Source organism: Culex quinquefasciatus, chromosome 2, assembly GCF_015732765.1.
Source record: "Culex quinquefasciatus strain JHB chromosome 2, VPISU_Cqui_1.0_pri_paternal, whole genome shotgun sequence".
NCBI classification, from domain to species: Eukaryota; Metazoa; Arthropoda; class Insecta; order Diptera; family Culicidae; genus Culex; species Culex quinquefasciatus.
The window spans coordinates 200,877,129-200,889,833 of record NC_051862.1 but is presented as its reverse complement, the minus strand read 5'-3'; the positions used below and the strand labels follow the sequence as shown (position 1 = coordinate 200,889,833).

Here is a 12,705-nt window from a genome sequence, read left to right as displayed (position 1 = left end):
ATTAAAATTTAAAGCCTAATTTTCAAAATGTGTAAACAGAATGTATCATGAAAGATTTATAATAAAGTAGAAATATTGAAGTATTAATTTTTTTTCTGATTTTGCTGTTTAATTTTATATCAATTTTTTTATCAAATTAAAGGCATTGGCCTAATGAAATTTATAAAACTTTGAATTTTTCAAAACAGGTTTCGAACATGTCGAGATTGTCTCAACTTTTGTACTTTTGTTTTAGATTGAGAAATAAAGATCGAATGGTCGCTTGCAACAATTAAATGTTTGGTTTCGGATCTAAATCAAACATAATTTTAAAATTATTTTTCAAAGGATTGTATTTAGCTATTTCTTCAACTTACAACACAGTACAACGGAAATAGCTTAACCAATAAAACGATAGCAGCATACCATACTCATATCACACTTTCCCTCTTACACCTCAGCCACTCTCGCTCACTCACTCGATCACATTTCAGTACGAATTCAGAAAGTAATTATTGTTCATCCTGGCGACCTGCAGCAAGTACGTCATCAACATCAGCACATCGATCGTCTGCTCAGTCCGGATGACCGCACCCCCGCCAACCGAATCCATATTCACCCCAAAGCGTCGCAGCAACTCGAGCACGTTGTTCACCTTATTTCCCGAAGTGCTTCCGAAGATCTCCCGCACCACGGCAAAGTTGCGGAAGTTGTTCAGCAGCCAGGCCACGATTTTCGTCGCCATCTCGATCGTGATGGTTCCGTGAAAGTCGGGCGACTCTTCGCGAGTTGGCGGCGGTGCCGGCATGCGACCCCGCGCGAACAGATCGTTCATCGCGGAGAACAGGCTTTGGATGTCGGGGTTCTGGAAGGTTGGCTGCGTTACGAGGGCGGCTGCCGTTGGCGGTGGGTTGGTGGAAGATCCGGCGAACCTTGCCGATCCTTGTGCGTTAACAAAGTGCGCGAATGAGGCGGTGTCCACGTGGACGAACAGCGATTGAGATTGTGGTTGGGGAGAAGGTTGATTGGTTGGTGGTTGCGCCACTGCTTGCGGTTGCGTAGTTGGGATCGGGTTGGGCTCCTGCAACGGAGCAATACGAACTTGCACGATTTCTGGCCGCGAGCTTGTTCGATCGGTAACACTTCCAAGCGAGCGATTCCGAAGAATCGGAACGGAGCTTCCGAGTGAATTCCGCGAACCGTTGGCGAACACCGCGACCCGATTCGATCCGGTTGAAAAGCCACGGATCAACTGGGCACTGCTGCGGCTCGAGCTGGATCGATTGACCAGCGAACGTGGCCGCAGGAAGCTCTCGTGCTCGCGGCGGTGAATCCCGGATTCTAGCAGTTTGGAGAATGCCTCGCGGGACAGCTCGTGACTCGGGTAGGTCGGCGTGGTACTCGTGCTTTCTCGGCCTTTCGCCGCAGCGGACTTTTGACGTTCCTGGGAGGGAACATCAAACTCTTCCACCTCCGGGACGATCTGGTCGACCTCGATGCGAGGTCCGCGCAGATGCGATATTGTCCGCTCCAGCTCTTTCCGTACTTCGGAGGCAGTGTAACGTTCCGTTGGGTTTAACGTCAGCATGGACTTGATCAGGTTGATCGTCAGTGGACTAGCCTTACTTTCTCTGAAATTATAAACAAAGAATTAGTTTCTCCATAAGTGAGATATGTACAACAAGAACTTACAATGGAATTGAATAATCCGCCTGGCGGATCTTCTTGAACAAAGCTGCCGGAGTGGTATCCAGAAACGGGAACTTTCCATAAACAATCGTAAACAGAATAACTCCCAGCGCCCACACATCCGAGGGCTTCCCCTTGTACGGCTTCCCCCCGAGAACATCCGGCGAAATATAAGCCGGACTTCCACGCTGATCACAAAGATTGTCATCCTCGCTGTTCAAGTGCTTCGCCAGGAAGAAATTCGTCAGCACGATCTTGTTCGTCCGACGGTTCAGCACAATGTTGTTCAGCTTCAAATCCCGATGGATCACGTTCCTCAGATGCAGCTGCTCCACCACCTTGACGATCTCGTAAAACACCATCAGCGCTTCAATCTCCGGAAAGCGATGCGATTGGACGTACTTTTGCAGGTTGACGTAGGCCGACGAGCGCTCGCAAAATTCGTGCGAGTGCACGCAGTCTAGCACCAGGATCAACCGGCGACGGACCTTCCCCGTGTACACCCACTGGGGACCGGTGGCGACGGCTTGGTCCGTGGGCTCGACTTGCTTCTCCTCGAGGGCAAAGTCCTGGGGAAGAAGAAAGCACTCTGTTTAATACTAGGGGAAACATACGAATTCCCATCATTCTTAGCGGTGGTGCCTGAATGAAGCCCGATAATCGAGATTGTTCCTTGAAATTTACTAAAACCAAGTACATCAACCAGTATAGTAGCTTTTTGTGAACATTTCTGTTTAATTCGACTTTTACGCAAAGTTATTCCTGTTCCTTTGACAAGCATTTAAAAACATATTTTCCAAATCTATTCTCGTCTGAAGAGAATGTCCTGTTGCCCACGCAATTTCTATGTCTTTTTTTTTCAACGCCCTTTCAGTGGCTGCCAGTTATAGGCTAGTATGCTGCCGTTCTACGCATAATTGTCCCATGTTCAAAAAAGTGCAACTGAGAAAAACGCGATTGAAATTTTTCGATTGATTTCTGTGTTTCTACGTATAATTGTCCCGTGGGTTCTTATTCGTCCTATGTATCTCCAATCGCCCCAGTTAGTAGTTTATCACTCTTATTTATGATTCTATTGCTATACAGTATGTAAACAAGACTCAATGCTTCGTATAACTAATGATTTCGTGAAAGAAAATACTTGGTGGGACAATTATGCGTAGAATTGTAACAGTGGGACAAACAGACTTGGTGTTGTTTTTGATGAGTTTCCGAACAAAGTAGTAGATTTTATGGGCTTTTCGAAAAGAATACGACAAACTAACTTAAAAATGTCAAAATCGTCAGAAAAATACATGGGACAATTAAGCTTAGAACGGCAGTATGGAGATCGGAAGGAAAGGGGTCAAGAAACAGCTTTACGAACAGCAGAACAAAGGAGAGGGATCGTTTTCTTGGGGCTTTTCTTCACCCTCTCTGGCTTGCTTTCACTGCCGCTCCAGCCCATTTGAAAGTTTTCTTGACCGATTCCTTCCGAAGTGCATACACCGCTTATAGTAAAAAAGGATTAAACTATCAAAAAGTAGCATTTTCAGAGACATTTTTTCTCTTATAAACATATGAAAGACAATAGCTTATAGAGCCTTAAAAACAACTCCAGAATTTATCGAGGAAGAATGCTCGCGCGAGGGGTTTGGTGTACTCCTCATTCATACCTACAACTTGTTGAAAACAAAATTGATCAAAAAATTCCTTCAAAAGATACAGATTTTAGAATTTTCATAGGGAATTTATCTGCTTAAATGGCTTTTGATTAAATTTATGATGAAGAATCAATATTACAAATTTATTTTTTTTGAATAATTTTCAGTCGTACTGCACAATTGAAGAAGAAAATCCCCAATGTTTTTGTTTTCCTCACCTTACGAAGGAAAGGCTATAAAATCACTCGAAAAATGAACTTCTTAATTCGACCACGTATACCTATCGACTCAGAATCAAATTTTGAACAAATGCGTGTGTCTGTATGTGAGTCCGTGCACCTACAAAAATGCACACGATTATCTCTGAACCGATTTGGACCGTTTTGGTCTCATTCAGGGTTGTTACGGAAAAGTCGAGAAAAAATCCGCGCCAGATCCGCGCCGACCTCAATACCCAATCCGCGCCATATAAAAAAAATCGCGACAAACAAGGAAGATAGTAACATAATGAATGAAATTTTAAACGAAAAAAGAATAATACACAAGGCATTTGGATCAGTACCGTTGATCAGTTGTGGATTCATATCCCGCCTGTACCAAATGGAACCATTTTTACCATTTCTGAAACAATATTAGCATTTTTTGCAACACTTTAATATCGTTGTTTTAAAAACAAATTCAGGAAAAAAAATTAAATTGGAAAATTTAAAAAAATTAAAACCATAAAATAAATTACCAAATTATAAAATCTAGGGATTTAGTACTTGATAATTCTCGCCAAAACTTTACTCTGGTAAATCGAAACACGAAATTTCTATTATTTTCTTCTCTAAATTTCTCTAAACAAAGATATGACTCCGAAAATGATCCGAACTAAGAAAACGGCCCTATTGTAAAATCCTACAGTTCCTTCCTTGACTTGACGAAAAGTACAAGTTTTCGTATCCAATAAAGCAACAAATGACAAATAATTTAACAAATGACAGATAATTTAATAATTTAATAATTCAATAATTAAATAATTAAATAATTAAATAATTAATTAATTTAATAATTAATTAATTTAATAATTTAATAATTTAACTTTTTAATGATTTCAAAATTTCATAATTTAATAATTTGATGATTTAAAAATTTAATAATTTGATAACTTAAAAACTTTCTTAAAAAATTAAAAATTACCAAATAAATAAATTGTAATATTTTCGTAATTTTTCAATTTAAAAATTGTACTTTTTTACGTTTTTAGAGTCTGTAAGTTTTAACTATTTCAAGTTATGAATTCTGTTTTTTTTTTTATTTAAAATTGTTCCAGATTTCTTATTTTTTAATTTTAACATTACATTTCGCTTTTAGACGGAGCTTTTAGCAGATTTCTAAGTGCATTTCGTCATGTTGTGATAATTGAAAGTAGAATCAATTCTACCTGAATCAGAGTGGCAACAGAAATTTTAATTTTTTCAATAAACCAAAAATTTAAATTTTTATATTGAAAAAACATAAAAATCTAAAAAGTTTCATGGCTTCATTTTTTTAAATTCTGTAATTTTTCGAATTTTGTTATTTTGATTTTAATAAATTGGTATTTATTTGAATTGTTGAGCAGATTTTTTAAAAATAATGAGTTGTTATGTTAAATTATCATAACAAATCTCAATACATTATAAAACATTGCTCCTTGAAGATTATTTCAAAGTTTCGTATGAAAAAAAAACAATCAATAGTTTTTAGAAGAAAATTTTCTTCATTATTTAACAACTTCTTAGAAATTGATGTTTTCGCACTCAACGAAAAAGATTGAATTTGATTAATTCCTAATAATATTTTTCTTTGTAATTTGAAAGAAATTCTATCGTTCTCAATTATTTTGTTTATCAAAATTGCTATCCGCGCGAAATCCGCGCCTGAGCAAAATTAGCCAGCAAATCCGCGCCAGATCCGCGCGATACGCGCCATCCGCGCCAACCGCGCGATCCGCGCCGTCCGTAACAACCCTGCTCATTCGATCCTTTTTGGGGTTAACCCTTATCAAAAGTTATAGAGCAATTCCAGCTCAAATTAGGAATTTTTCTGATACTTTTGTACCCGACCCTCTCCGATTTCAATGAAACTTTTTAGACATGTTATCCCAGGCCTATATAAGCCATTTTTGTGTATATGGAGCCAATAGTACTCGAAAATAACATTTGAGAAGGGCGTAAGGTATTTAAATATTATTGTATTTTGCAATTTAAAAATTACTGTATCTCGAAGCCATTGCGTCGTATCCAAAAGTGGGCAAAGACAAACTTATAGGAAATTGGACGGGCTTTCTGAAAAAAATACACTGAAACAAAAATACACGCCACTTCTATGACATTTTTTGATTTTTAGGTCTAAAACTTAAATTTAAAGGTGTTGTCACGATTTTTTTTCGTTCAAAATTTTTGAGGAAATAGCCTAAGATGTTACAAAAAGACTGACGAAAAATGCAGGATGGTATGTCTCTCCTAAAAAAATACAAAAATCATTTACTAAAACTGTTTTTTTGAAAAGTGGTCTAAACGTCAAAATTTTAAAAATCCCATAGTGGGAATCGATTCCCCAGACAATTTTACATAAAAGTCTCTATATTGACTATTGTCCTATGTCCAATCCTTGGGAAGATACAGCGGTTTTCAAAATAAAAATGATGAAAAATAGGTTTTTTGATGGTTTTTGGCAATTTCTATATGACAGACTTGGTTTTTCAGTCTCGGTAATATTTTTACCGGAAAACTCGTCCAATTTCCCATAAGTTTGCCTTTGACAGCTTTTTGATTTGAATCGTTTTGATATTTACGTAAGCTAATTTACTATCCAGGTTTCTACCACACCGAAAAAAATATTCTCTTTTCAGTTATTAACAATGTAATTAAGCTTATAACTGTAAGCCCTTACATCCAATTGAAATGCTGTCAAAGGCAAACTTATGGGAAATTGGACGAGTTTTCCGGTAAAAATATTACCGAGACTGAAAAACCAAGTCTGTCATATAGAAATTGCCTAAAACCACAAAAAAAACCATTTTTTCATCATTTTTATTTTGAAAACCGCTGTATCTTCCCAAGGATTGGACATAAGACAATGGTCAATATGGAGACTTTTATGTAAAATTGTCTGGGGAATCGATTCCCACTATGGGATTTTTAAAATTTTGACGTTTAGACCACTTTTCAAAAAAACAGTTTTAGTAAATGAATTTTGTATTTTTTTTATGAGAGACATACCATCCTGCATTTTTCGTCAGTCTTTTTGTAACATCTTAGGCTATTTCCTCAAAAATTTTGAACGAAAAAAATCGTGACAACACCTTTAAATTTAAGTTTTAGACTTAAAAATCAAAAAATCTCATAGAAGTGGCGTGTATTTTTGTTTCAGTGTATTTTTTTCAGAAAACCCGTCCAATTTCCTACAAGTTTGTCTTTGACCACTTTTGGATACGACGCAATGGCTTCGAGATACAGTACTTTTTAAATTGCAAAATACAAAAATATTTAAATACCTTACGCCCTTCTCAAATGTTATTTTCGAGTACCATTGGCTCCATATACACAAAAATGGCTTAAATAGGCCTAGGATAACATGTCTAAAAAGTTTCATTGAAATCGGAGAGGGTCGGGTACAAAAGTACCAGAAAAATTCCTGATTTGAGCTGGAATTGCTCTATAACCAATTAGGAGCAGGGGGGAAGAATGGCCCGACTAAGTAAAATGCGCCAAAAATCATAGAAAAAAATACAAATTTATAAATTCAGTTTAGTAGGCTTATGTTTTGGGATGTTTCCTTCAATTTTGTATACTTGGTTGATGAAAATATTTAGCTTAAAACTATTTTTGCGTCATTAAAAAAATGTTTTTTCGGCTACTTTTCCAGGGTGCGGGGCAGAATGGGCCACCTTAGAAAACAAGCCATTTCGTCTAATACAACGTTGAAGGGAGATAAAAAATGACTTAAGGGACCTTTCTAACATATTTTCCATGAACTTTTATCACTTTAACAAAAATAGTCACTTATCAAAACAAAAAAAAAGAAAATTGTGTTAATATGTTGACTCTATTTTTACAAATGAAATAATCCATTTAGCTCAAATTTTGTCTTATCTGTCTTATTCAAACGTGGAGCAAATTAAAGTAAGCTTGCTTTAAATTTCAGTCAGCACAAAGCAAATGTAAACCGAAACCCGTTACCAAGCCCATACTCTTCGTGTGACTATCGAGTAAAAGAAAAGGACCAAAAGAAAAACAGATCAAAAGAACCAACGAAGATTATTTCACAATTTGGTGAAATAGATATTGGATATATAGAACGAACGTTAAATTGTTTAAAATTTTAAATAAACCGGTGAAATTTTCTGAAGATTTTTAATTAATACAAGATAATTTTGTTCAAACAAACAGATATCGAGTAATTAAAAAACAAAAAAATAATTATTCAAGGAAAATCGAATTAGAATACGCATGGATAAGCGCACGTACGCCTATCAGCAGCAAAACAAACCGCCGTCACGTGTCTGATGCAATAGTTTAGGGCTATGTGCGCAGCAGCACTTGCTTTAATTCTGTACAGAATGACCTTCACCCATTGGATCGGAAGTTACCGGTTAGTTGCTGGCTGATGAAATATGCTTAATTATATGAAGTAGTTGTCAACTTACACAAAACAGCCCATGATGGTGGATGATCCCGTCCAAATCCGCTAGCAGCGAGAGAATGGTGTACTCGGTGTGAAGCAGCGTCTTGCCCTGCTGGGTTTCCTTGTTGACCATCTCCGTATCGAGGTCGTACGAAAGAATCTGCGCATTTTTGGGGGGAGGTATTCGATTGTAATTAAAGGGAAAAGTAGCCAATTTGTAAGGATTCACTAAACTCACCTTTAGCAGGTAGAAATCGTTGGTGTTTTCCAACCTGGCCAGGTACTGCGTCTGGGGCACGCCCGGGCTCGTTCCCAGCTCGTGGCCTATCACGTACGGTCCGGCCATCCGAACACGGTTCCGTTCGACGAGCGTTCCGGACCGTGGCACTCGCGCGAGGATTTCTCTTCCGGGTCTTCGTGACGTGCCACCGCTATGAAACGAGGCGGAACTACCGCCAGCAGCGGGCGTCGACGGTCCGCCGCAATCTTCGTCCATCGCGGGCACCTCCTGGTCCGAGCGGTTCCGCTTGGGACTGCTGCCGCTGGCCCCGGAATCGCCCAGCATCCGCTTTCCCAGCACTCTTCTGCGTTGCATTTTGTGTGATTTCTTTTTCCTTCCTAGCAACCTTGCACTAAAAATAAGGCAGTTTTGTTCCGTGCAAACCACGCAATGGCCACTCTCCGCAAATCCCGTGAAAATTTACGATCGAAAAACCACGTACGTGACCGCGACGACGACGACACAATCGAGACGACCGACGAGAAGGAAAGCAGCTTGCTGATTACGCGATTATGGGAAAATAATGTCGAGAGCGTAATAATTATTGCTGCTTTTCCTCGGACGACGACAACGACGAACACATCACGAAGAGGGGACGGCAACGGTCGGACGGAACGGCGAGTTGGGTGTGGGCGGAGAAACTGCTGATGTAAACAAAGGTACGAACGCGAAAGTAAACAGACAACGTCAGTGTTGTTGGGCGATGATTCAAATTTTTGACGTTTGGGTGGAGTTTCAGTTTCCGCGCGGTTTGTGGGTGGGGAACGGTTTGAAAGTGGGAACTTGCTGTGGGACAGACGAAAATGTTAAGGTGAAAAAGGACAACGAACTTATAAAAAATATTTAAAATCCTATTAAAACAAAAAAAAAAAAAAAATTAAAAATTTTTTCTGTAATTTAAACAGCTTTTAAAAACAAGGTGGAAATATAAACAAGATGAGCGGCTTGCATTGAACCTTTACGTGATGTTACTGCATTCAATAGTAATTTCTCGAAACAAAAAAATTAAAGAGTCAAATATTTTACAAATTATTTTTTATATTATTTCTTAATTTTTACAAATTTAAAATTCTACAAAATTTGTAAAGTTTTCAATTTGTAAAAATTATTAAGAATTTTAAGATTTAGATTAAAATTAAGGTTTAAGATAAGAATTAAATCTAAAAAAAAATATTTCAAATTTTAGCGGTATACGCACTTCGGAAGGAACCGGTCAAGAAAAAAATCAAATGGGCAGCAGCGGCAGCGCAAGCAAGTCAGAGAGGGTGAAGAAAAGTCCCAAGAAATCGCTCCCTCTCCTTTGTTCTGCTGTTCGTAAAGCTGTTTCTTGACCCCTTTCCTTCCGATCTGCATTCTAGCCTTTTATAAATAAAAAAAATAATTCAAAACTAGATTCAAAAATTTGTGATAGCAAAAGATTTCAAAGTTTTTTTTTATGTTATTATATATAAAATAAAACAAAATTAAAAAAACAATAACAAAATCAACCAACAAAAAATTAATAATAAAAAAAATTAAAGCAACATTTTAAATGGCGCATAAGCATTTTGACAACTGCAACTATTTCGCAATTTTCTTGACAATATGCAACTACTTTACAAAACTCGTAGCTTTTGTTTCCCAATTCGAATTTTGAGAAACAGTTACCTGCAGCGATGGAATAATCATCATCAAAAGAAAATCATTGGAGAAAAAATCCGAAGGGAGCATGGCTCTTCTCTCTCGCTCACGAAAGATCGGTAAAAAGAATCTAAAAAAAATCATCATCTTGATTATTCGGCGGAACATCTTTTTCGCTACACCAGCAAGTGTAACGTCACACGTCGAAATATAACCTGTCACATTTTGGAGATCGGCAATGTGTATAAACAAAGTGAAATAAATATTTCTAGAGTACTTTTTCAAAAGGTCCTATGCGCCAAAAGTAAACAAACTGAGTTATTCAATGCATGACGTTCTGCATATCCGAAACTACACTATCCTCAAACCCGATTTCTTCTAAGTATTTATTTTTTAAAAATATTAGCGAAATGCAAAATAACCTATGAGTATTCTCTTAAATTTTTATACAAAATAATTTACGTCGTTTTACCTCTCAGTGTCCTATGTGCATTCAGTAAAATGATGCACATACGACAATAACAAATCAACCTATGTACAATTTTAAATATATTTCAATCATTATGCACATACGCTAATATAATAACGACGTATGTACGCATTTTATTGAATAATTAGAAAGTAATGATAGATTTTTTTATATCCATATATCTTTTTAAAAATAATGTTTGTCTACACGGAGAATCTGCATTACACTTTTTGCAGTTCGATTTTACACCACCGACTAGTTTCAACCCTCGAACTGAAAAAGATGTAAAATGCGAACTGCAAAAAGTGTAAAAGTTACACCTTTACCAGTTCAGGGGTCCGAACTGAAAAAGGTGTAACTTTTGGACTTAGAATAATTTCGAGATTTCTGCCCGCTGTCAGATCGGGACTTAGTGTTATTTTGAAACATAGGAGGGTGTTATTAGTGTTATTTTGGTTATAGGAGTTGAAATGGTAAGTGTTGTTGTGCGAAGTGAGACAGGTGCCGGAAAGTGCAAGATTTCGGTTCCCCCAGACCGGAAAATCAAGAATTACAGGCCAGGGAATTTTTTTGTGGCCGCCTTCAGTTGATTTCTTGGTTCTTCGGTTTGGGGGAAGCGAAATACAATCTTCCAGCAAGAACTTTCACGAATCTGCCGGTTGCGGCCGGAAAGTGCAAGATTTCGGTTCCCTCAGACCGGAAAATCATGAATTACAGGCCAGTGAATGTTTTTGTGGCCGCCTTCAGTTGATTTCTTGGTTCTTCGGTCTGGGGGAAGCGAAATACTATCTTCCGGAAGGAACTTTCACGAATCTGTCGGTTGCGGCCGGAAAGTGCAAGATTTCGGTTCCCCCAGACCGGAAAATCAAGAATTACAGACCAGCGAATGTTTTTGTGGCCGCCTTCGGTTGATTTCTTGGTTCTTCCCCCAAACCCGAGAACCAAGAATATAACTGAATCCGGCCACCAAAGTGTCCACCGGCCATGAATTCTTCGTAATACGGTTTGGGGGAAAGGGAATCTTGAGTTTCGCGATCTTGGCCGGCAGATTTTAAAGAGTCCTTACCGGAAGGTACAATTCCGCTTTTCCCAAACCTGGGAACCAAGAATTTAACCGGAACCGGTTACAAAAATGTCCACCGGCCACGAATTTCTCCTTATCCAGTTAGGGGAAGCGGAATCTTGCGTTTCTCGATTTTGGACGGCAGATTTCTAAGAATCCTTGCCGCAAGGTACAATTCCGCTTCCCCTAAACCGATGAACCAAGAAATTACCGCTTCCCCCAAGCCAGATAACCAAGACTTTTCGGACATGATCGGATTCGGTTGAATTATTGGTCCTCCGGTTGGAATTCTAATTTCTGTCAGGAGTAATCAGGAGATCGATTTTTAAAATATAACTAACATATTCTTTTTCTTATTTCATCAGACGACCTGGTCCTAGGGGTTAATCACTTCGAGTATACTGCATACGCGTATCATACGCACATAATATTCTCATTGTCTGCATACCGTATTGACGATATAGACCCCATATTCGTCGCATATGAGGTTATATCTACCCAAATATCAGCGTGGATATCATACGCGCATAATATTCGCGCAGTATTCCTAGGTTGCATACCGTATCGACTCCAATATTGGCTTCATATTGGTGCAGTATCAGAAGTGAATTGCCCTTTGACCTGGTCCAGATCTATTGATGTCAATGTACAGGTGAACTTAGCACGTTCGCAATTCAACCCAGACGCTTGCTGCTGGTGTAACCCGAGGAGACGGAAACGGTGTTCTTACGGCAGATGGTTTCCGAGAAGCAGACGACCGAGCAGTGTTTGAACCGGAATTAAAAACCGGCGAGTAAGACGAAGAGGACATTGAGAACAAAAAACAAGGAGCCCGAAGACGAGGATCAAGAGCAGCTACCAGAAACCTAGAACCAGAGAGAGGAGACAAACGCGAAAGCGACGAATACGACGAAGAACCATTCCGGAAGTTGCTCGTCCCGCTCGCGCTTCAGGTTTGGCTCCAAAAGCAGCAGCTGATCTGGGAGTCTGGTAGCTCGGAAGCTTGGTAAGTACCCATCTAACATTCTCAACTTTCAACCACTCATCTTCATTTTATTCGTAGCGGAACCTTCCCGGAATCGTCTACCATGTACTGACCGAATAATCAACAAATGATGTTCAACGGATGTGCCAACTCCTGCTTAGATGGAGGCCCTGGCACAGGAGGTGGCCTTGAGTCTGGTGAGTCTGGTGGAATTCATCCACCGAAGATCCAGGAACAGGTTCCGGTAACGGTGGTTGTCGCGGTCACTCCACCTCAACCAATATCGACAAGTAGCCTCTCTCTTCTTCATGAAGTGTGCTGACG

General features: G+C 38.9%; 1 protein-coding gene across 1 annotated transcript; it reads right to left on the bottom strand.

Annotated features, from left to right (window-relative positions):
- Window positions 1-314: 314 nt before the first annotated feature.
- On the bottom strand, window positions 315-8,960 carry LOC6036120 (serine/threonine-protein kinase 40). The gene is made up of 4 exons (XM_038255760.1): window positions 8,203-8,960; window positions 7,987-8,124; window positions 1,672-2,237; window positions 315-1,610 (listed from the first exon to the last, which is right to left on the bottom strand). Exons 1-4 carry the CDS (start codon window positions 8,557-8,559, stop codon window positions 470-472), a joined length of 2,202 nt encoding a protein of 733 aa, XP_038111688.1. The 5' UTR covers window positions 8,560-8,960; the 3' UTR covers window positions 315-469.
- Between the last annotated feature and the right edge of the window lie 3,745 nt (window positions 8,961-12,705).